Below are 23,161 nucleotides of genomic sequence, written 5' to 3' on the forward strand. Positions count from 1 at the left end.
TTTTAGGCATCACCATAACCTGGTATAGCTCTATTGGATGTCCAAAGGACACACGCTTTCCGCAGCTCCCTTCCTATGTCTCTGCCTCACCGGAGCCCTTGATTCTTCTCCTGCTGTGCTCACGGTAAGTGCTGAGGCCTCCAAGAGCACCTGATAATTTTCGAGGTTGTCTAGCATGCTCTTTTAGTGTTCTTTTATTAAATAGCCCATGGACTGTATCACGAACACTTTTGTAAATGGAGTGCCTTTTCACAGAAGACTTCTCCTTCTCCAGCCCCCATTTATGTTGAGGGGAATCCAAACTGTGTGTGCTCCAGACAATACCTGAATCATTTCAGGCCAGAATGTTCAAGTCTCCCTCATCCTCAGCCCCCAAAGCTGGATGGTTTTGGAGGCAACATAGTAGAGCCCTTTCCCTCCACAACCTTGTGACTCTCTTCCCTGATTCTCCCCCATCCTATGGCTACCACCTCAAGGCAGCAAAACATCAAAACTGCGCTCTTTCCCCACCTGAATGCACTCATACTAGCTAACCCTGCCTACAGCACAGCTTCAGTGCTGCTATTGTGTAGTCTTTGGAGGGGGATGGGGAGGTTGGGTTTTTTCCGCTACCAGGAATTAAACTCAAGACCTTGCACTTGCCAGGCAAGGGCTGTGCCTCTGAGTTAAACCCCCAGCCCCTATTGTGTAGTCTTAACGTGTTCCAAGACCCAAGTCACCACCTATGTCCCAGCCTTTCCTGGTGTGCAACCACTGGACTTTCCAGCAATACCCACTCATTGTTACTTGGGAACAGAAATAAGCAAAGCTTTTCTGATTCCTTACAATTTTTGTGCCCTTTGTGTCTTCCAAATGGCATGGTGTGGCCCTTCCATCATTCTTCCATCATTCCACTGAAATTATGCCTGCTCACTGCACACTCCTCTGCTTATGAAGCACAGCTCTGCCTCACTGCCTCAGCCAGCTGGGCTCTCGGCTGCTCTGAGCACACACAATATCTTCTGTTTCCTTAGACAAACTGTGTGCAACTCTACTGTGAATTCTCCCACTTGGTTACATGAGCTTGTCCCTCTTCCGCAGCGCACTGCTCAGAAACAGCAGCTCTGTTGTGTTCACCTTTCCTTCCTTCACACCTTGCAGGGGGATTTGTTCACAGCAGATGTTCAAAAAATGACACCAAACTGAAAAGAGCCATCCACATATTTTTAAATTCACTTATTTTACTTATCTAGAAATGCTCATACCTAGATAGTTCTACTGTTCTAACTTTGTACCGCTTTTAATTTGACTCAAGACTGATAGGAGAACAGCAAAGTTCTTGATGCATCCAAAATTTAAAATCACCCTTAAAACTAATAATTAAAATACTATTTCATGCTACGCCACAGGTTATTTTAGATGCAGGAAAATGTTACTACTGTAGGGTAAAAGAGTAAAACCTTGGAGGTGGGGTGAGAAACATAGCATAAATTCAGGAGGTGCTCAATTAGCAGCAAAACAAGAGCAAGCCTTTCAGAAATCCACACCACATGACAATCATGTCTTCTCTTTTTAAGAAAGCTAGGCAAATCTGTAGCAATTCTGTATGAGGAAAGAACCTGACCGAACACTGAAGGAAGAATACGGTTCCAGAAATGTATGGTTCTAATTCAGAAACAATTAAATGGTGTCTTGATGGAAAGAATGCACTCATTTCAGAATTTCCACACTTTGTACCAATTCTTCTAGTCCACTGGTTTAAAGCAAGGATGCATATCAGAATCGCATATGAAACTTAAAAATATCCACCCCATAACAACTAAATTATTGTTTTCCATTGGAGGAAGAGGGAATACACATATGTATTTTTAAATATCTACAGAAGCAATTCAGACTTACATGCTAATGACAGATGCAGCGTTAGTGGATACAATGCTATAGAGTATTCAGGGGGAAGTTCCTTAGGAAAAAGAATAAAGTTTAGCATGCAAACCTTCACAAATGAAGAGTCCTATACTTAACCTAAGTGAGCCTCAAAGTAAAATTGCCTTTCCCTTTTATCCTTAGAGGGCTTTGGAATAGTGTATCTCTTCTGGACTGGATAAAGTATCACCATACTATTAGATTTCATTTTCAATAATAAAATAATTTTCATTACCAATAGAAAGATAATGACAAACATGATTTCTTGAGCACTCATTTTCTCCTTGCGTGTCAGATATAATGCAAATTCCTTCATGTACATGCTTAATTTTCAAAATAATCCTATGAAGTTTAAAAAGAACTAATTATCCCTACTCTCTGAATGTGCAAATTCAGGTTTATTAAAGAGAACTAATGATTTAAAGGTTAAATGATTATTGAACATTTTGACTGAGATTTAAACTAGTAACTCAATGACCACAAGGACTCTGGGAAGAAGATTATCAACATTGTTCCTCAAACACATGTGTAACCAGAGTGTAAATCCATACGTAGACATGACATTCTGCAGACATTTGGCTTTCACCTAATCAGACAGACAGGTGCATTAAAGATAATGTACCAGTTAACGTAACTCAGTCAAGGGGTATTTTGACATTTTATGTTAATGTAAGCATCACCCAACTTCAACTTGGCCAAGAATCCAAGTGCCTGCAGTTCAAACAGTATTTCACAAGATGGCTCCCTTGCTATTTTTAAGTGCAACTTACATAATAAAATCCAACATTATAGTTTTGCATTTGCAAGTCTATAGGAAGCTGCATTTCTTCTCAAATTACTTTTTGAATGAGCACCTATCAAATATTTTACGGTAGCAAAATATAGGTATACAACCTACAACTACAGGTAGAAGTTGAGGAGAAATTCCCTTGCCAAAGAACGGTAATTACATACCTGCACTTTGCCTCCTAGCTTCCCTAAGAACAGCATGCTGGTCTAAAAGACCTTCTCCCTCCCACATATCTTCTACAATGAGGGCATCTACTTTGATTCTAAGTCTTTAAAGATACACATTGTTGATAAAACATGAACCATGAATGTTGGCTAATGGTTTTTTTCCAAATCTCAGAACCAATATAGAATTGTTCAAGGTGTAATAAAATTATGTTTCTGTAAATATCTGCACATTTTATTAAATTCCTGAAGCTATTTAAATGCCTGATTACCTGATTCTCCTCTTATTCCTCATTCCAAGAGGTGAGAAAAATGACCCAACAACATCATGGAAATGGGAACTTTTTTTGAGCAAGAAATTTGAGTAATAAGTTTTCCCATGTATTGAGAAGGATTATAAATCGGGAATCTGTAACTTCTATATAGGTCATTTACTAGAAATCAGAATTTAAGGACTGGTATTGAAAGACTTTTCTTCTAGGAACTTAAGTATAATTTGGCGTTATGTTTCTGATCTTGTTATCAAATAATAAACCAGATAGCAATAAAAAGTACTATGCTATCTATATACAGTAAAATGATCAAACCACATAATTTTTGTCATCAACTTGCCCCTGAAAGTAATATGCCAGATATAATAAATTCAAAACTTTCAATTTTTTTCATTTAAGAAATGCAAAGTCTGGTAAACGCAGATAATCAGAGTCTCTAAAAAAAACTATGCTATTTTTGATTTCCAATAATTTGCTCAATTGTGAACATTCAAATTTATTTTCAAGAAAAAAGGCAATATAGCATAATGGTTGGAACTACAGGTTCTAGAGAATAAAAGTTGCTTTTTAAGTCCTAGCTCTGTCACTTTGTCACTGAGAAAGTCACTTTAACAGATTCTGTGTCAGAATTTTTTCATCTTTAAAGCAGCACTCAGCATTATATAATATGCATGAAGGTGTAAGCATGCAGCAGGGTGGATGGGAAATCATCAGTGAATGGCAGACTGCTAAGGTCAGTGTCTTGGTCACAAAACCAGAATCAGGCACAACCGCTGAAGACTAGAATAAGCACCACTGTTGAGAAAAACAATGGTGGTGAGGACAGAGATGCTAATGCTGATGGTGATGGTGCTCTTCCTCCTGAAATGCATTGAAAGATACTTTGAGCCAATACTCTCTTTTCATGCTCTGCAGGTTCTGCAAAGACCTGAGAACAGCTACTGGATATTTGATCAAATAAGCTCTAAAGTGAAGCTCTCTCTGTTAATGCAGTTCACCCTCAGCCTCACAGCCAAGCAAGCAGCAGCAGCTACCAGAACACTCCACCTTCATGAGCGGTGGTAAATGTAATCATTCTTCATCTGTTATTTTACACCTGTCGTAAGGTTGCAAGACAGCATCTCACTTGAAATGGCCTGTTGCAGTTCTACATTTGCAATATAAAGTACCATGAATTGAGGGCGGGGGTGAGCTGCTGTATTTCTTTACACCAAATCATAAAATTTAAGAGTTGAAACCAAAAAAAAAGAAAGATTAGGGCTGGGGATTTAGCTCAGCAGCACAGTGCCTGCCTGGCAAATGCAAGGTTGTGAGTTTGATTTCTGGTACTGGAAGAAAACAACAACAACAAAAAAAAACATCAGAGTTGAAATGGGCAATAGGTTTCCAATCTCTTACCATACAAACATGGAAAGTTGAGGCCAAGGAAATACACTGAAGAGAAAAAATGCAAAGTTTCCAATTTACTACTAATGTTTAATACAATTTTACTTGAAATTAGGATGTAAAGAACTGTCCCTATCTTGGCCATTAGCTTGGAGCAGTAATTCAAAACTTCTTGGCTCCTGTCCATCTCAAACAGGAGAAGAGAAGATCACAGCGAGTCTACACGAAAAGATACTGAACTAAGTGCTCCTCCAGCATATTTGGTGGAGGGTGTGGTATTAGACTCCCATGTATTCTTTGATTTTGACACATTAATATCTTCAAACTAATTTGCTTGGGTATCATATGTTAGAAAAGGTACATTATGGAAAAACTCATGTTTTACATATGCTTTCAGATTTAAACACCATAACAAATAATCCCTGCAGTGACAGTTGGTGATCATACGCTATACCCCTGCTGTACCTGCGACATTAACAGGTGATGCTGCTGAGCTGCAATACCATTTTTTTTCACGCATGGTGAACGCAGACCTACATTCCTCAGTGCAAAATTTACAAGCAAAAGGAGTATCGGAGGACACATCAGAGACATATTCCATTGCTTCAAACAGGGATTTTTGCAAATGATTTGTAGAAACTATTATTCTGAAAGCAACAATTTTGACTTGGAGAAACTATTTTCCTAAAGTCACAGTGGCCCGACCCTTCTGAGGAAGGTGGAGTCTGAGGGCTCAGTTTCTAAACTATTCAGAGAAAAGACATAGATACCATCAGTTCATTCACAATCTACAGTAAAACACAACTTCATTTCCTCCACGAGTCAATACAAGTTTGTCACATGGGGCTACCAGTGCCAGAGGTCACAGGTTAGAGGTCAGAGGTCAGAGGTTACAAACCCATCACTATAGCCTGCCCTGTGAGCTTAAAACTATGTTCCCATACTCCTTGCATGACTTAGACACACAGTTCTATCTTTCAATGCCTCAGTTTGTTTATGGGTTTATGGGCTGGTATAAGAATGGAATCTTTTAATAAAACAGTCCCCTTATATCCAAGGGGAATGCATTCCAAGGCCCCCACTAGGTGCCTAAAACCCCACCTAATACTGAACCCTGTATATTCTGTTTTTTTCCTATACACATGTGCCAATGGTAAAGTTTAATTTATAAATTAGGCACAACAAAAAGTTAACAATAACTGATAGTAAAAATAGAACACTTACAACAGCATACATTTATAAAAGGTATTTAAAATTTAGAATTTGTTTATGTCTGGAACTTTCCGTTTAATATTTTAGACCAATGACAGTGAACTTTTTAGACCTTTCAGTGATACAAACAGTCCACCAAAGCACACATGCCATAGGTTCGCCACCACTGTTGTAGACCATGATTGACCATAAATAACTAAAAAAAAAGCAAAATCACAGAGAAGGAAGGATTACCGTAAACATAAAGCACTTGAAAAAGTATGTGGCACGTACTCCAAGCTATACACTCTTACACAAGGGACCATACAGAAGAAAAACCTCTTAAACTGGTGAAATAATTTTCCTGATCTCTTAGTGTCTCTTGGATTTTATAGATTTTACCAGTCTTCACATCTTACTTATTTCTGTTAAGCAAAGAACCACCAAAACGCACAAACAATTCACGTAGCAACTGTTGGTGATCATACGCTAGTAATCTTTTTATTGATTGCACCTTGCCCAAGGGGGATCCCAGCATTGTGGGAGAAATTCCTTTGCTGTCTACATCTGCTTTGCCACAGCTCCCCTCGGACAGCAGGGCCTGTGCTGCCTGCCTGGAGCTGAGAGGAGATGGTGGGAGGACAGTCCACCCCTCACTCTGACTGGAAATATTTGACCTGAAAAGATGTGGAGAAGGAACTCAAGGCAGAGAATCAACTCTGAACCAGGAACTGCAGTAAATGTATGCACTTTTTTGGGTCTATGTCCTCAGTTAATTCCCAAAGTCACACACTGGAAAGCTGTTTTCCAATGTACTCACACTGAGGCACAGGATGTTTAAGGGCAATCCAGGAAGGGCGCCACCAGTGTTTAAAGGCTGCTCTGTCCAACCATCTAGAAACTGCTTCACAAGCATTAGAGTAATAAATACTTACTTGCTGAATCAATGAGGGATTCCGAAGGGAATGCCTCTAAAAAAATGGCACACTGCAGGAACATGCGCATGCCTGCAAGTCACCACTAAGAAAAAGTCATCATATCTATAAATCAGAGATGAAAGCCAACAAAAAATGACATCACTAAGGTTTAAAGACAAAATGAATAAAAAAGGGAGATGAGTAAGCTAATAGAAGATGGAAAGAGAAACTGAATATGTAAATGCAAAATTAAAATCTGCATTCAGAATAGAAACGGCAGAAATTCTAATCAATGCACGGCTTACAAACACAAAATGTTTCCCAGAATTGTAGAGCAAATAAAGGTAGAAAGAATCCTAAGAGGCAAATGATAGAACTGAGAATGAAGCAACACCATAAAATTGCCAGAGGTGTTGAATGTGGAAAAACAGAATCATAAAGGTGGAAAAAACAAAAATACCATTAAAACATTTCCTAAGAACAACTAATTGAAACAGACAAAGGTTAAAAGGAAATGTCTTTTAAAAATGAAAAAGGCAATTGTTCAGAAAACAAGTCACTAATAAAGAATGGAATATTAAGCTAGCTTCTACATATTAGTAAAAGTCAAAACACAACACAGAAATATTTACAAACAAGAAAAACTGATCCCAGAATTTTATACCAAACTAAATTATTTCATGTATGAAAGCAAGAGAAAGCCACTTGTAAGTAGGCAAATATTTACTAGTCCCACGCACCTTCATTTAAAAAGTACTTGAGGAGAATATAAACTAACTGTGAGACAAATCTACAGAAAAACAAGATAAATATATGGTGCACACCACTGTTTACCCACAGTTTGAGGGACACATGCTGAATCTTCAATGGGATGATAGAACAATTTACATAACAGAATTACCTTACCCACAGAATAATACAACACACTTTTTGTAAAGATAATACAATATAACTAGTAGGCATTATAAAGGACAAGGAATTAAACAATGGCTTTCTATATCTTTGAAGTTCATGTTAAATGAGCTATCATTGTTTTATTTTTATTTTGAAAGCTGAAAAAGTCATTCAACAGCAGATATCTCACACCAACAAGCTCACATTTATAACACCTATAAAGATCATGCATGCTGGCAGGTTAACTAGCTCTAGAAGGTGCTGATTAAGGTATGACAGCAGTGATGTTAAGCCGACATAAGAAAATCACCATAAGGAAATACAGCCCCATTTCCTTTTTTATCATTTTTTTCAACTTTATATGAATCACCTTACAATATATACGAGAAAAAATCAATCTATATGGGCAATTTGATAAATAAAAATCACAATCATGATTCTTAGAAATGAGCATAGGAAAAGAACTGTTCAAAAGTGGTACTGGAAGGAAAACAAATTATACATAGAATTAAAATATCCAAAGCAACCCCATTTGTGGTGGCAGGCAACAAATGCTCATCGATAGGGGACTAAAGAAATTATGCCATATTCTTAAATATGTCACATTCTAAATTATTCTTATATAATATTGACTCCTATGGTATTATTTTGGGAGATTCTGTCCCACATGGGCCTTCCTAAATATTGTTCCTAAAACAATAAAGCAAATCTTCAGGAAAGATAGGAAAATATTTTCAAGACATTACATGGCACTAGCAAGATACAGAACACATTTCACGTGTGTAGTAAGGGAACACAATTAAATTATTGCAGACATACATACGCAAGTATGAATGCATTCATGTGTATGTCCACACAAATGGCTTCAAGGGTGAAAAGAAATAGGCACAGTGACTGTAGCGGGTGAGAGACTCCGATCAGTAGAGGAAGCAACTTCCTGTCATTCTATATTCTGTATGTTGTCTATTGTTTTTTATCTGTTTAGTTACATGCCTATACTCCTTATTAATTTTTAAATGGAAAACATTTTAAGTGAGCGTATCACTAATTCCTCATTATTTTAATGCCCAATTTTGCCAAGTAGAGAACATTTGTTTTCTGTGGGGCATATATCTTGAGTTGCCTGAATTTCTATCTCCTTCCTAGAGTTTCTGTGAATCTTAAAGGCAGATAGCAATGTACATCCTCGAAATCTCAGCAAACATTTGAAAACATCAACCAGGAAATATTCTGAAAAGATCCAAAGTTAATGAAGTGTGATTTACAATCAGGTCCGCGCTATTTCTTTTCTCTCCCCTATTATCCAACAGTGTCTTTATCAGAACAACCCCTTTTGATTGTCATAAATTTATGATTTCTAGCCCATGATATAAGCCCCACAGAATATACTGACTTCCTCTGCCACTTAGATTTCATTTCTTTGAAATTTCTTTCCAAAGTGCCATTTTATTTGAGCCCAGAAAGGCATATATGGAGGTTGGTGACACTCTAGTTTTCTAAGAGATAACATTTCTCATCACGCGTATATAAAACTACTCAGAATCTGAAGGAGTGGGGAAGAACTGAAAATACCTGATGCTACACCGCTGCTCACAGCTAAGCCTCAGAACCAGATTCTCTTATGTTTAGAAAAGCACGTTCCGGTTTCCTTATGAGCCCAGGACTCAGCTCTGGAGGCAGCCGGGGGTGCTGCTGCCATCTACATGAGCACGTGGCTACTGTGTTTGTACTGCGGGTTTTTCTCTCACTTTTTGAAGTGTCGCAAAAATTACACTTTTGGTGAGTCTGAAAATGAAGACTGAAATTATTTGAGTTCATAGTTTCATGAATTATGACCTCTTTTGAGAATCTGATTTACACTGTGGACCTCTCCTTGAGAAGCAAGATTACAGACCCTTGATGCATTTGCAGGTACTACACCTCCCAGAGGTTTACAGAAATTAAGCCTTACTTCAGCCTTTATGGAGCAATGAGGAGAGCAGGAGAGATGCAGTGTGTTTTTTAAATGATGAATTTTATTTGCACAATAGCTTATGAAAGATCACTAAATACATTATCCTTTGCATTTCCATAAAACCGCATGAGATTTCAAGTGCAATTATTACTAATCCTCTATTTAAAAGTCATTTAGACTATGCACAGGAAGAAAACAACTCAGAAGAGTTCAGTGCTCTGGTCAAATCCCACAGTGAATACATGTTAGGGTCAGGATTCAAATTCAGGTCTTCTGTTTATAAATCTTAGTATTTTCCTGACCCTCACCTTTCTTTCCTTTAGTCCAGGGACTGGCAATTACTTTGTATAAACTGTCAGATATGCATATTTTCAGCTTTGGAAGCCAACAGTCTTGCTTTATAGTCTCTATTGGAACTGCTGAGCACAGAATGAGGGCTGCCAAGGTGAATTCAAATACAAATGGGTGCGGCTATATCCTACATCTTAATAATTACAAAGAAGAGGGGCCAAGCTGGGTTTTGCCCACGGGCCATGCTTGGTGATCCTTGCACTATTTTGCTTCTACACAATACATTGAGCTAAGTGGTTTTTTTCCGAGTATTCTGAACATTTTGGTCATAATGGTTTTGACCTTAGTAAGTGCTATAAAGCTATATATGGAATCTCTACATAGTATCACCAGAACAGCAAAATATTTGCCAGAAAGCTATAAGGACCTTACATGTCCCTTTTAATTTTTATTTTTAGACAGTTTCACTGATAAAAAAGAAAACTACTATTTAGGAAGGCCCTTGTGGGACAGACTCTCCCAAATAATACCATAGGAATCAATATTATATGAGAAAAATATTTTTTAAAATCCTCATGCAGTAACAGAGTCAATGGGGCATAGTCTGAAAAAGCAAATTAAAATACAAAATGTATTTTCTTATAATGAGTTTGAATGTCAAATAAGATTAAAGGAGACGATTCAATTAGTGGATTTGTTTTAAAAGAGATTATACACGTCATTGAGGCTGCCACCAAATACCCTGGTTCCTCTGTGCACACAGTAGGACTGCATTTCCCCACACAGGCTCCAGAGTTGGTATGGCCAGTGTCACAAGGGAAAATGACATATGAAGCTTAATTAATCAGTATGTAATATACTCTGTTCTCTTCCCTAAGCCACAGCGACCACGCTGGGGGACAGACCCTGAGACGGGGAGCATTAAAGGCAAGGAGAGAGGCCCTGTCTACCCTCGCTGGACATTTGATATAGCCAGAAATAGTTTCCTTTGTAAAATCACCAAAATGCAGGAGATGGTCACAGAAAATAGTGTATCTTGGTATAGAGGCATAAACTATAAAATTATAGAAAAAATAGATTTTGTAGTGATATTGACTTTTATCAGACTCAGCTAATAGCAGTGGCTCCAAGACATATTACACGTTATTTTGATGCTCACATTTTGCATTATCTATATATTATTAAAACAATAGGTGGGCACCTTTCATTAAGTCAAAATATTAAATAATAAGTGAAAAAATTAGCCTAGTCTTCTATAGCACTGTATTTTAAGGCTGAACCTTATATATTCAAAATACAATTAAAATAATTTAATTTTACATTATGTGAGGAGAAAACATTATCTGATTATAAGAATTAAGATACATGGATTAAAGCTTTAAATGCATTTCTTTATTTGTAACTATTAGTGATATAAATAAATATATAAAAATATTGGCTTACTCTAATGGAATTATTTTCACATATGTAATCTTATGTAACTTTCACCACAGCCCTGATTATGAGAAATACTGGCCCCATTGGACAAATGAAAATTTAAAGGATAACACAGCTGTTATTTGTTCAAAGATACAACCCTAGCTAGTCTCAAGGCCTAAACACTTAATATAGAGTTTCTGAAATGAAATCTAACGCTCTTTCTACTGCTACTCTTTAAAAAAAAACTACAAACATTTTTATTTTAAGCCATGTGAGGAGTAAAACTAGTCAGTGTGAATACATTTGGCACATTTTGTAGTGATACAGTATTAACTATGTCATGTTTACAATCCTTTTCTGGCATCAAGTAAAATTAAAACATAGTTTTGTTAAGTTGCCCAAAAGTACCACCGAAATCATCTATTAAAACATCCACTCTTTAAATAGTTGCGACTTGAATGATTATGAGTTAGTGTACACCCCTCATAATACTGCGACCTAGAAGAAGAAATATGTACTTAGGTCTTTGTCCCTGGGTCATGGCACAGAACTCTTTTCTAAAACTTTGTAATTTCTCAAGCTAGGAGAATCTTGTGTTCAGCGGCCAGGGATATAGCTCAGTGGCATAAGTGCCTGCCTGGAGAACCTTGTGTTCTAATACTTGGCCTTTGACTCTGGTTCCTGATACAGAGCTCCTCATCCCTTGAAGTTCCGGGGTGACAGGGCAACGCCAACGAAAGGGCTTTAGGAGGCTCCTAAATAGGAACTGGTTACCGCAAAGATGAACTGTGGTTAGAGACTTGGAGTTTTCAGCCCCATGCGCATCTTCTGTGAAAGGCAGAGGAGCTGGGGGTGCGGATAACAATCCATCACACCAACATGGTGCAGCCTCTTCCATTAAAAAAATTCCCAAACTCCAAGGACTAGGGAGTTCAGAGTGGCTCCTCTTGTGCATGGAGCTGCCCAGACAACAGCGTTCCCAAAAAGCAGGGAAACTCCATGTCCTCACTGTGTCATTGGCCCTGGGTGCCTCTTAAGCACAGCTCTGTGTCTTTTGTAGTTTCTTTTCTGATAAACTGGTAAGGGTAAGTACACCGTTTCCCTGAGCTCTATGAGCAGCCCCAGCAAGTGATCGTTCCCAAGGAGGGAGTCGTGGGAACCTCAAGTTAGACGGGGCAGGTCAGAGGTGCAGGAGACAAGGACTAAGGGAGGAGACTCTGAAATGAGCATTGTAGGTCTGAGTCCTTAAGTGGTTCGATGTGTTGCTAACTACAGACAGACAGTGCCCACTCTCATGGGTCGGAAGAGAGGCGATCTGCTGGTGTTTGCCAGAGGTGCTTAGTCTGTGCTAAGACCCCACACAGCTGGGGTTCAAAGAGTTCTGTGTGTAGCAGACAGAGCGTGAGGGGAGAACAGTTCATTTTTTCCCCTCTACTTCCTTCTTTGCTTTTTCCTTCCCTTGCTGCTTGCCTTCAGTAACTGCATTCTTTCTTAAGCATCTTCCCCAAGGGAAATCCAGTCCTAGGCAGGACTAGAATGACATGACAGCAACCTACCCACTTGTGGATGGATTTTGTTTTTTTAAAAAAACTAAAGGTGGAAGGGGAAAGAGATTAATATTAGTAATTAATGTGAACTTTTTGGTGACCTGTGACTTTCATTTTGTTCATGTAATTATTGTTCATCCATATATTACACTAGGCCTGGAGTGGGCTGCATGGAATTCCTTTCCTTGTAGAGTTAACGGCTCAGATCTGCCATGTACTGTACGTGCACGTCAACCACAGTAGTTAAACATGAGGCTCATCTGGCACAGGTCCTTCTTTCGTAAACATCACGTAGCATTTACAGTACCACATGACAATGCCAATTTTCCAAGAGTCAGATTGTGCAAGTCTAAAAAATCCCAGGGAAAAACCGAATCGGGAAAAAAGCGAATATGTACCTAACTGCTAACTGCAAGTAGATGGGCTGGGACAAATGTTATTACCACATTCCTCCCTTATCGAAAGAAACACTTGAAACACTTACAAAACATATTTTTCTCAAAGTCATCTCACCTACTTTTAAGCACATTCAGAATAGTACCTGTCTATCTGCTCGTCAGTCAGATGCTCTGCCAGATCTATAATCTCAGACAAACAGCACTACTTTCAGAGACTAGGCAGAGAGAAAGGTGAGGAAGAATAGATTATTTATTCAGGGCATGCCATTTGCTTAACTTCCATTTTTGGGGTAATCTCAAGATCAGAGCAGCTGACAGTGATTGCTTTACAGGAGATTAAGAATATGTTACGGTGGGGCTGGGGATTTAGCTCAGCGGCAAAAGCGCCTGACTGGCAAGCGCAAGGTCGTGAGTTCGGTTCCCGGTACCGGAGAAAAACCAAAAAAAAAAAAAAAAAAAAAAGTCAAGAATATGTTACGGTATGCTTTTCAAAACTATCCAGAAATATAGGCAAGTGTGTTTTGTTTCAGAGTATAAGCAATTCCTAACTTAATATGCCTATGATATGGGGACTATAATGATAATGCCCAGTGACTAGCTCCCCTCTGCTGGAATTTCTGTTAGATCTATGCTATACTGGCCTGCATTCTCCTGTTACAAAAGGGATAAAAAGCCTTAACTCCTGGGAAAATTATAACCCTAATGTTCCCAAATCCCTTTTCAACCTGCCCAGCACTGTGAGTATAGGGTGCCTGATTTAAACATCTTGTTGCTTGGTGTAACACAGAAATGCCAAGAGAAGAGCAGATGACTGATCTATTTCATTATTGCTTAGGGATCTACAATATGACTTAGGCAATATTTCAGCTTTCTTACACATCCAGTATAAATCTGTACTCCACAAACTTAACTACAATTCATAGACATTACTCTGTGTCAGATGAGTGTTAACTTGGGAATGAATAAACCTGAATGCAGATTTTGAATGTTAGGCGCGTATGTTAACATCTTGCATTGAGTTCTATTTTCAATAATTTAAGTGCCTAGGAAGAATAACAGAGAATCAAAGACTCAAAACAATTCAGTTTCAACTTCTGTATTTAAATTACACGACACCAGACTTGTGTATTTTTAAAAAATAATCATCTTCTTTAACAAGCTGTATAAAGCAAAATTCAAATACAAGGTGAACTGGAAGTCACCTTGCACAAGTACCTTTAAATTGCCTGAAAAAAACTTAATTTTCATTGAAGGAGGACTTCTAACATTCAACACACAGTTCTCTAAGAGACCAGTGAAATACCACCGAGTTCAGAGAATGGCAAATTAATTGAGCTAGCACTCAACACCCAAAGCAGCAGGGACTCATCCCCAGGGGAAATGAGCATTGTCAAATTCCACACCAGGACTTCAATCCCACTCACTTTCAGCTTAGGCCACTTCTATGGTCACAAAGCTGAAGAAAAATCACTTGGAATTTTTCCTCACCAGTCTGAGTTACAGTTTGCTACAACATTCAACAGGAAAGGTACTTACTACTTTTTTCAATTTTTGCTTTTGTTAAAGCATGTTTGCAGTACATGATGATGACATTCCACATGGGGAGTTGGTACCTGTACGCAATACATCTTAATTCTCTCTACTTCCCTGTCCCCTTCCTGCCTCCTTCCCTCCACCTGTTCAAGAAAAGCCACTTAAGATTTCTTGCCAATAGCAAGCCTAGGGCTTTATAGTTTTCAACGCGGCCTGTACTTCCAAGATACATTGCTTTTTCTCTAGAATTGCTTCTCAAAATTATTCCAAATCTTTAATGTTTTTCATAGTTTTTTGCTAATCAAACATTAGTCCAAACTGGTGAAATGTAAGTTTGCTGGCACCCTGCAATCATGGTAATAGCTTTAGCAATTCAGTCTAGGTAAAAGCAAATTGAGAGCCCAGTGCAGTGGTGCATACCTGCAATCCCAGCACTCAGGAGGCTGAGGCAGGAGGATTGCTGTGAGTTTAAGCCCAGCCTGGGCTACAAAGTGAGTTCAAGGCCAGCCTGACCTGTATAGCAAAATCCTGTCTCAAAAAAACCATAGAAAAAAAAGAAGAAGAAGAAATAAACCACATAGCTTAATTTAATTGCAGCACTCAAGTGGCAGAAAATAACAGTTGTCTGTAACTTGAGAATTGTTACTCTGAGGAAATACTTTCCATTCAGACTTCGCAGGAATGTCCTCCCATCACAGTCTCTGCAGACCACAGTGAGTCCCTGCTCCGTGAGTTCTGGCACTCAGAGATCAGGAGCAGTGACTGACACCCTGAGGAAAATCTTACTCTCAGCACTCTAGTTTACTTTCCACTGGGGAAAATTTTATTATTTTAATTAAAATTGTATCCAATTATATTCATTATATATAAGCACAGATGGAGACATTGTTGTAATTATGTTAATATAACACATACTTCTATTAATTATAACTCTAATGCCCTCAAGTAATAAAATTATCTTAATTTTCTTCTAATCTTTAAACTGAACTCCAAATCAAATATAGTTGTCCACTATGTGTAATTTTTGCCAACTGCATTTCTTAAAGGTTAATGACTTAAGAGCTTTAAAAATAACTTAAAATATCAACCCCAGTAAGTCACTCAGACACTAACCCTGAAAGGTCCTTTTCTAAGAGATAGTTTATCTCCATCGGTAAACATTTTTTAAATCTCTCTGTTGCCTCTGTCCACCTTCCTCACTGCCACCCTCAGTTCAGTTCAACATCTTCTCCCATAGAGATTAACACAGTGGCATCCTTGTTAAGTTTTCCCGCCACCCAGTTCCTTGACTCTCTCACACCGCGTGTCCAGTAACTCAATTCCATTTTGTGGGAGCCCGGACCTACAGGTTGGGGCTCAGTCCCACCAAACTGCCTCCATGTCAGATGCCATGTCAGATCCCAACAGCTCAGGCTGCCCACACTCTGCCCAGTCAAGTGCAAATTCGGAGCTTCTCACAGCCCTCTGCGGGCTGTGTGGTTCCCAAGATGGATGCACAGAACACAGGAAGGCACTGTGCTTGCTGACATTGATTTACTGCTCAAGAACAGACAGAAGAGAGATATAGTTATGCACAGATGTATGGGCAAGAGGGGTGCTAGGAATCTTCCATTTTCCATCCCCTCTCCTGGCACTGGCATGCCACCCTCCTACTGCTTCAGTGGATTTGCCAAGCCACCAGCTCTCTGAACCCTGTTAGAGGTATTTCAGGCAGGACTCATTAAATAAGTGTCCCTTATTAGATCAATGGCGGTTGCTGATTGAGCTTAACCTCTGGCTACTCCTCCTTCCCTGGAGGCCTGGGAGTGGGTCTCACTGCAGCTCACAGTGCTCATGTGTTGGTCACCCCATCCCCAATGCATCAGTGTTGAGCAGTGGGACCCTTCAGCGGTGACCAGGTCATGCTCCCACACATGGGTGAATGTCGTCACATTGTCAATGGGCTCCTGGTTCCAGGATGGATGGGGCTGCTTTTACTCGCTCTCCCTTCTCCTCCTCCTCGCGTTCTCTTGTCTTTCACCTTCTGCCAGGAAAGGACACAGCACGAAGGCCTCACCAGATGCAGCTGCTCAATCCTGGACTCTGCAGGCCCCAGAGCCACCACCAAGTAAGCTTCTGTTGTTTAGAAATTACCCGACCTGTGGTATTCTGTTGTAGCAGCAGAAAAATAGACTAAGACCTTTCTTCTGGCCAACATCCCATCAAGAAACTATCCAAGGGTCTGCTAGGCATCACAAACTTAGGTGTGGCTGAAAGGGGCTCATTATGGATAGTGAAAAACATTCTCAGCACTCAGCAAAGACTAAGGATGTTAAGAATTCTGTGCCAGGAACCTTTGACAAAGATCATATATATATCTAATTGTACATCTTAGTCCTTTTTGGGTTGCTGTAACAGAGTTCCACTGGCCCGGTGATTTATAACGGTAGGAATCTACTTGGTTCTGAGGTGTGGAGGCTGGGGAGTCAGAGCGTGTGGCACAGGCATCCGCTGGGAATCTGGTGAGGGCTTGCTCACCCTGCTGCCCACCTGCAGGAGGTGGAAGGGCAGGAGGGCGCGCAAGAGAGAGGGAGAGGATGGCAGCCAGCTCCGCCCTCCATCCAGAACCCCCGAGCCCTCCCGCCCACCTTCCCCTGCATCCACTCTCCCAACAGTACTATCCACAAAAGATGGCGGAGCCTCACAACCTGGCCACGCCTTCATGGCCCGGCTCTCCACACAGTGCCTTGGGGATTCAAACCCTCGAATTCCCACCATACTTCTCCTTGGTCCTCCTGCTTCTGCTTTTGCCCTCTGAGGTCCCAGCGCTGCTCTTGTCTGCTTAGACCTCATGGCAGCTTCCCACTGATTTTAGGACATTACCGTGCACGACCTACTGAGTCCCAGGGGCACCAGCTCCTGCTTCTCCTGCCAGCCTCACTTCTTCCCTAAGCCCTGCCTCCAGGGCAGGCCCCCAGCCTCACCTGCATCCCCCATCACCCGGCAGGAGCGGCCCCCGTGCTGCGCCCTCTCACTGAACTCGTCTTTCCACTTGTCTCTCCTAAGCTGATTTCTTGTCACCCTTCAGGTTTCAGATGAAATGTCACGTCCTCAGAGAGTGCTTGCCTCCGCCTCTTCAGAACACCTCCCACGCCCTGCCCTGGTTTCTCTCAGTTACCGCACAGGAGTTTCTTCGGTGGTATTTATTGCGCTCATGTGGGATCTGTTTATTCACGTTCTGATTGGTCATTGGTCTTTTTTTGGACCCTAACGCAAACTCAAGGAGAGAGCGTAACCATCTTGTGTTCCCAGTCTGGCAAGTAAAAGTTGAAGGGCCAAACTTCTATTACAGAGCTTCCTAAAATGACATCACATGTAAAAGCTTAGCTCTTTTCTAACAGGCCCGACTAGCACTCTCTGAGAATTACAAGTGTGCTGCCTAAATATTCCTTTGACTTTCAACATCCGGACTCCCCTCTCTTCATCTGATTAGTCAGATTAGTCACCAGTCTGCTTGGTTCAGCGTCTCATTCTTTCAGCATTTTGTCTTACTTGCTTCCTTCCGCACCAGCTGCCGTCACCCTGGCATGTGCCCTCACCTCCTTCTTGGCCTGCCGGGTCACAGCTGCGGCGTCCTGACTGCCCTCTCAGATGAGCTCTGGGTTCCTGCTTACCCTCTTCCTGGCAGACACATCTAACGTCATCACTGCTCACCTTCCATTTCACTTGCCCCCGAAAAACCATACTCTGTTTTATTACAGTAGAACAAAATCCTCAAAGGCCAAATTATATTCAACCACACTTTCCCATCTAAATCATCCCATAAAACTGCCCACTATCCCTTTAAACAACTCCTTCGTTTACTCAAATGCTTTTCTATCCCCAAAATAAATCAAGATAATTACTACTTGGTATTTTCATTTAGTCGTGCCCCAGACTGTGAGGCAGTTTCCCTTCCCCAGCTTGCATAGTGCTTTCTTCAGAGCACAGCTCAACTCCAACTTCACTGCGGCCTCACCTCCCAAGCCCTGTTCTCACGTACTGTCCTTCCTTCTCAGTTCTTACAGCACTTACAGCATTGTTCTGTGCAGCGTTCATCTGGACAGATTTCTTGTTGTTCTCCAGTTATTTCATTTCCATAAGCTGTGTGTGTGTGTGTGTGTGTGTGTGTGCACGCGAGCATGCGCACAGGCAAGCACAGCACTGGGAATGGAACCCAGGAGTGCTGAGCTGTATCTCTATCCCTTTTTATTATATTAAGACAGGATCTCACTAACTTGCTGGCCTCAAACTTCTGATCATCCTGCTCTGGCCTCCCAAGTACAGGAGCTGTGATTTTAAGCGTTTTCTACCACGTCCAGCCACACGTGAAAATTTTATCTCCAATATGAGACTGCAAGCAGGGAATGTGTCCTTACTTCCTTCTTCTCCAAGAGGTGGCAAAAGTAGTTAGGATCTAACAGGAGTTGTTTCTAATGATGCTGATCTACACCATCCTGAGGATAGATCCCTTTAACTACAACAATCACAGACAACCCACAGCATTGTTTCTCACCCTTCACCTTCTCCACCTGAGCTCTAGATGCCCAAAATACTCCCTCTACACCTGTGTCCACAGGGTAACTCACTCATCTCTTTCCAGTCTCAATTAGGACAACACTTCTAAAGAAAGGAGTGTCCCTTGCTCCATCCTCACTCCTTGACACCTACGTGAAGTACCACCCCGTACATGCCCACTACATGCTCCTAGCTCACAGCACCTGTAGTCTGCACTGTGAATGTCTGCCTGCTGGTATCCCCAGTGGATCTATGTGCAACTTAAGGTCAAGAAATTTATCTTTGATTTTTTTATAGCAGCAGAGCAATAGTTTTCTTTTATTATTTGTTAAACAAACTGATTAGCAAATAAGCTGTTGAAGAAACCTGTTTAATGAGTTAAGAAGTTAGTATAATACGTATCAACTTAGTGTTAATAGTCAATATTCCTCAGCTCATGCCACTTAGAATGTTTATTTTTAATTTGAAGCATAATTATTGAATGTTCACTATGTGTCAGGCATAGAAGATACACAAAAATTCAAATAACCACAACTTAACCTTGTAGAATTTGCATTTTACTAGGGAGACAGTCCAGGGACAGTGGCTTTTGGTGTCTGAGTTGGAAACTACAGAAGAGTTCCGAGCAGGTTTCTGCAATGACACTGACGTAAGATGTTACTGGCTTGGACTGAAACGGTGGCAGTTGAAGGTGCACAGCAGCTGCACAATGGACCCACCTCAAAATCAGGGGTGGCGGGACTGGCTGGTGCACACAAGCAGGGTACACAAGAAAGGAGCTCAAAGACACCTTTCAGTCAGTGTAATTGTGGAACGGAAGTTGTGAAAAGTTTGGAAGGACACAACGTTAGAAAGAACATGTAGGTCTATGAAGTGACTGCCTAAAATTATGTCTTGAACTGTAATAGGCTAACTTGTACAACTAAACTTCCTTGGGAACATGTCCAATGAATAGTAAGAGTCATGACTGCATGGTTGCATGGTTCTTAGACAAACTGATAAGATGGAATAGAAAACCTAGGACAACGCTGACCAGTCTAGCTCCATGTCACAGTCTATATAGTAGGTACCCTACAAAAAAGCCACTACATTGCATTTTCCAAAACTCTATCTAATTGTACTTTTTAAAATGGTCAACACAATGTAGCTAGTACAACAGGTTCCAACTTCTATGACTGCTGATACTGGATACACTGCAAAGCTCATAATTAGTATCATTATCAACATTAAAAATTATACTTTAAATTGATGTAATCATAATTAGGATGTCAAATGCACACTTTGGAAAAAAGCCAAAATTTTCACCCTGTCCTCATTCATAATCTAGGTCAAGGTCGAAGGAGATGACCTTGACTTAGGAGTAAAAAGACCATGAAGTAAAAGGTCTGCATGTGGGTGACTCAGAATTACATAAGCCACCTAAGCCTAAATACTGAGATGAGAGAGCAGGAGATCTAGGCAGCTACCTAAATAATTGGCTATAGTATTTAATGGCTATAATTTGGGGTGAAGCTGGTAATAATTGTTTATTTTTTCATGCATTGATGTACATGTCCATAAAAGTTACTGAGTTGGGGAATTCAAAAATGAGACTGTTTATAAACATAAGATGCAACAGTAAGTCCGTATAATGACCTAGTCTGTTGCAAAATAATTTAGAAAAGGTCATGATAAGTTATAACCTGGCCTTCAGAGTTTTCATTGGGGAGCAGCAAACCATTCTCACTCGGTCTGTGAGATTTTTTTCCCTGTGCAAATTCTAAGTAGTTTACACAATAAGTAGTTATTTCCAGGGTAGAAATGGCCAACATGTCTAAGCCTTGAACTTAACCTGTTATTATGGTCAGAAATCAAGGTTGCCCTCCTTCCACATTTTCACAGCCACACAACATTTGACCCAGCTGATGGAAATGGACAAGTAAACACTGTTTCCTGACCTCCTAACAAAGGTACAATCCAGCAGGCTAAGGTACTCATTTTGCTGGCAAGTGATGCAACGCAGAGATGCTACATGCATTCATATAATTACAGGACAATACAAATACCTGAGCAAGAATTCACCCATACTCTATTTTCTCTCCCTGAGGACTTCAATATAAAACAGATCTGAAAATGTTACCCTCTTTGTAATTTGTGGATGGCATTAAAGAATAAAACTGAGCCTTTCAGAATCTTAATTCACCCCATAACCAGAGATCGGTTCTATACCAGAAAATCTTATTGCCAGTATATGTGGAAGGGAAAACTCCCCTTTGCACTGATATTTTCTTCCACCTGAAATTCACTCATAGCTGTAAATTTCTTCTCTTTCTTAAAATTCACCTCCTTCCATGAACAGAAAAGCTATCAGCCTTCCCACATCTCACAGAATATGAAGTATTTCCAGCCTCTAGATAGAGCCTGGACACTGAAAGATTGATTAACATGAGGGACATCTACACATACCCTGTCTGCTGCTGCAAAATCTTGAACATATGCATCACCAAGCTCAAAACTGAGAGCAAGTTCTACGATGTGGCCCTTTTAACATAACGCACAACGTGAGCAAGTGAAACATCAAAGACCTCAACTGCCGGGCTTTCTGTAATTGTTATAGTGCTGTGTTAACTTTTTATATGTTTTGCTGTGGGGAAAATATAACATATAAAAACACACTTTGAAGTCAACACAGTACATAGCCATATAACAACACACAGAGCCTGTTGAAATGTAGAGTTAAAATCTACAAATTGGAAAATATGATATCAAATAAGAACTTTGTGAAAATAATGTTGAAATATAGTAACACTAAGAAACAAAGTCACAAAAAAGTTAAAAACTATCTGCTCAAAGAAATCATCAGTTCAAGCCAGTCCTAATATCTCTGGGTATCCGTCAAACGACCACTGTGTTGCTCAGACTTTCATATATGTTTCAAACCTCCTCAGTATTTGGAAATAACTAATTCATTTCTATGAGTCCTCAGATCAAACTTGTAAAGCCTATTTTGAAGATCAATTTGTTATAGTCTAGTTTTCTACCTTAAGTCGACCATTTTGAGCAACTGTATAAAAATTTTCAAACAAATGAATTCTAAGTTGCAAACTATACCAAAATAAAACACAAAGGAAGTTGTCTCCTACCTATGGTTGTAATAACAGTGCCAGCAAAGAAGAAGGAGCTTCCCAAATCCCAGTGACTGATTTGATTGGAGGTGTTTCCTAAGGGTATAATCCCTGCATTTATTGCTGCCACTATTTGCTGCAAGTTTAAAAAGAGATTTATCAGTATACATCAATCACACAGAGGCATCCCACCCCAGAAATCCCACCCCAGAAATGACAAAGTAGACAGAGAATCACTTCTCAGGTTTTGCCTTTCTAATTAAAATGTACACACAGATTAAAACTTTATACTGTAAAATTTGATAGCAGTTAAATACTAAGATATTGACATTTGATATCAAGTAAATAATCTGTGTAAGTGTTCTGATATTGTACCAATATGCATGCACATCACCATCCATTCATGTATTTAGCGACATTTGAATTGACAACTAAATATAACAGTATTTTCCACTAAGCACCTCAGACTAGTTACAGATTAAAATACCTGATTGTAAATTAAAGTTGTCATAAACAATACATGATACTTCACTGGAAAATGTATTTCCCAATCTCATATCATTTCAAATGTTAAATATACGCATCCAGGCCTGAGTTATCTGTAATTGTAGACAGCATATGGCAAAAAGTCCCACAAAACAGGCTAAGGCGAAAAGAAAAAAGACAGTAGCAAGTCACTGCTAAGTGGAAGTCGGTCCAGTTACACCGAGCCCTTGAATTTCTGCAGTTTCTTACAGAGTCTACCGCAATGAGCCGCAGGCACACAGGCACCGCAGGGCTGGATGCTGCCTCGAGCAGTACTAAGGGGTGAACAAAAGAGTGACCTTAAAATCCTTCCCCAGTCCGCAAATCTTGGGAGGTAA

The 23,161-nt window shown here is 40.0% G+C and overlaps 1 protein-coding gene across 3 annotated transcripts in view; it reads right to left on the bottom strand.

The window, feature by feature from the left end:
- Positions 1-23,161, bottom strand: part of Kcnk2 (potassium channel, two pore domain subfamily K, member 2) — a 181,830-nt gene that overhangs the window by 63,907 nt on the left and 94,762 nt on the right. For 2 of the 3 annotated variants that reach the window (XM_005374716.2, XM_005374715.2), the window contains exon 3: positions 22,317-22,434. The exons of the other annotated variant lie outside the window; for it this stretch is intronic. In XM_005374716.2, coding sequence (XP_005374773.1) covers positions 22,317-22,434 — 118 coding nt within the window. The remainder of the gene's footprint in view (positions 1-22,316; positions 22,435-23,161) is intronic. 3 annotated transcript variants of the gene reach the window in all.

This window comes from Chinchilla lanigera, unplaced genomic scaffold, assembly GCF_000276665.1.
Source record: "Chinchilla lanigera isolate Chin_1 unplaced genomic scaffold, ChiLan1.0 scaffold00005, whole genome shotgun sequence".
NCBI lineage: Eukaryota > Metazoa > Chordata > Mammalia > Rodentia > Chinchillidae > Chinchilla > Chinchilla lanigera.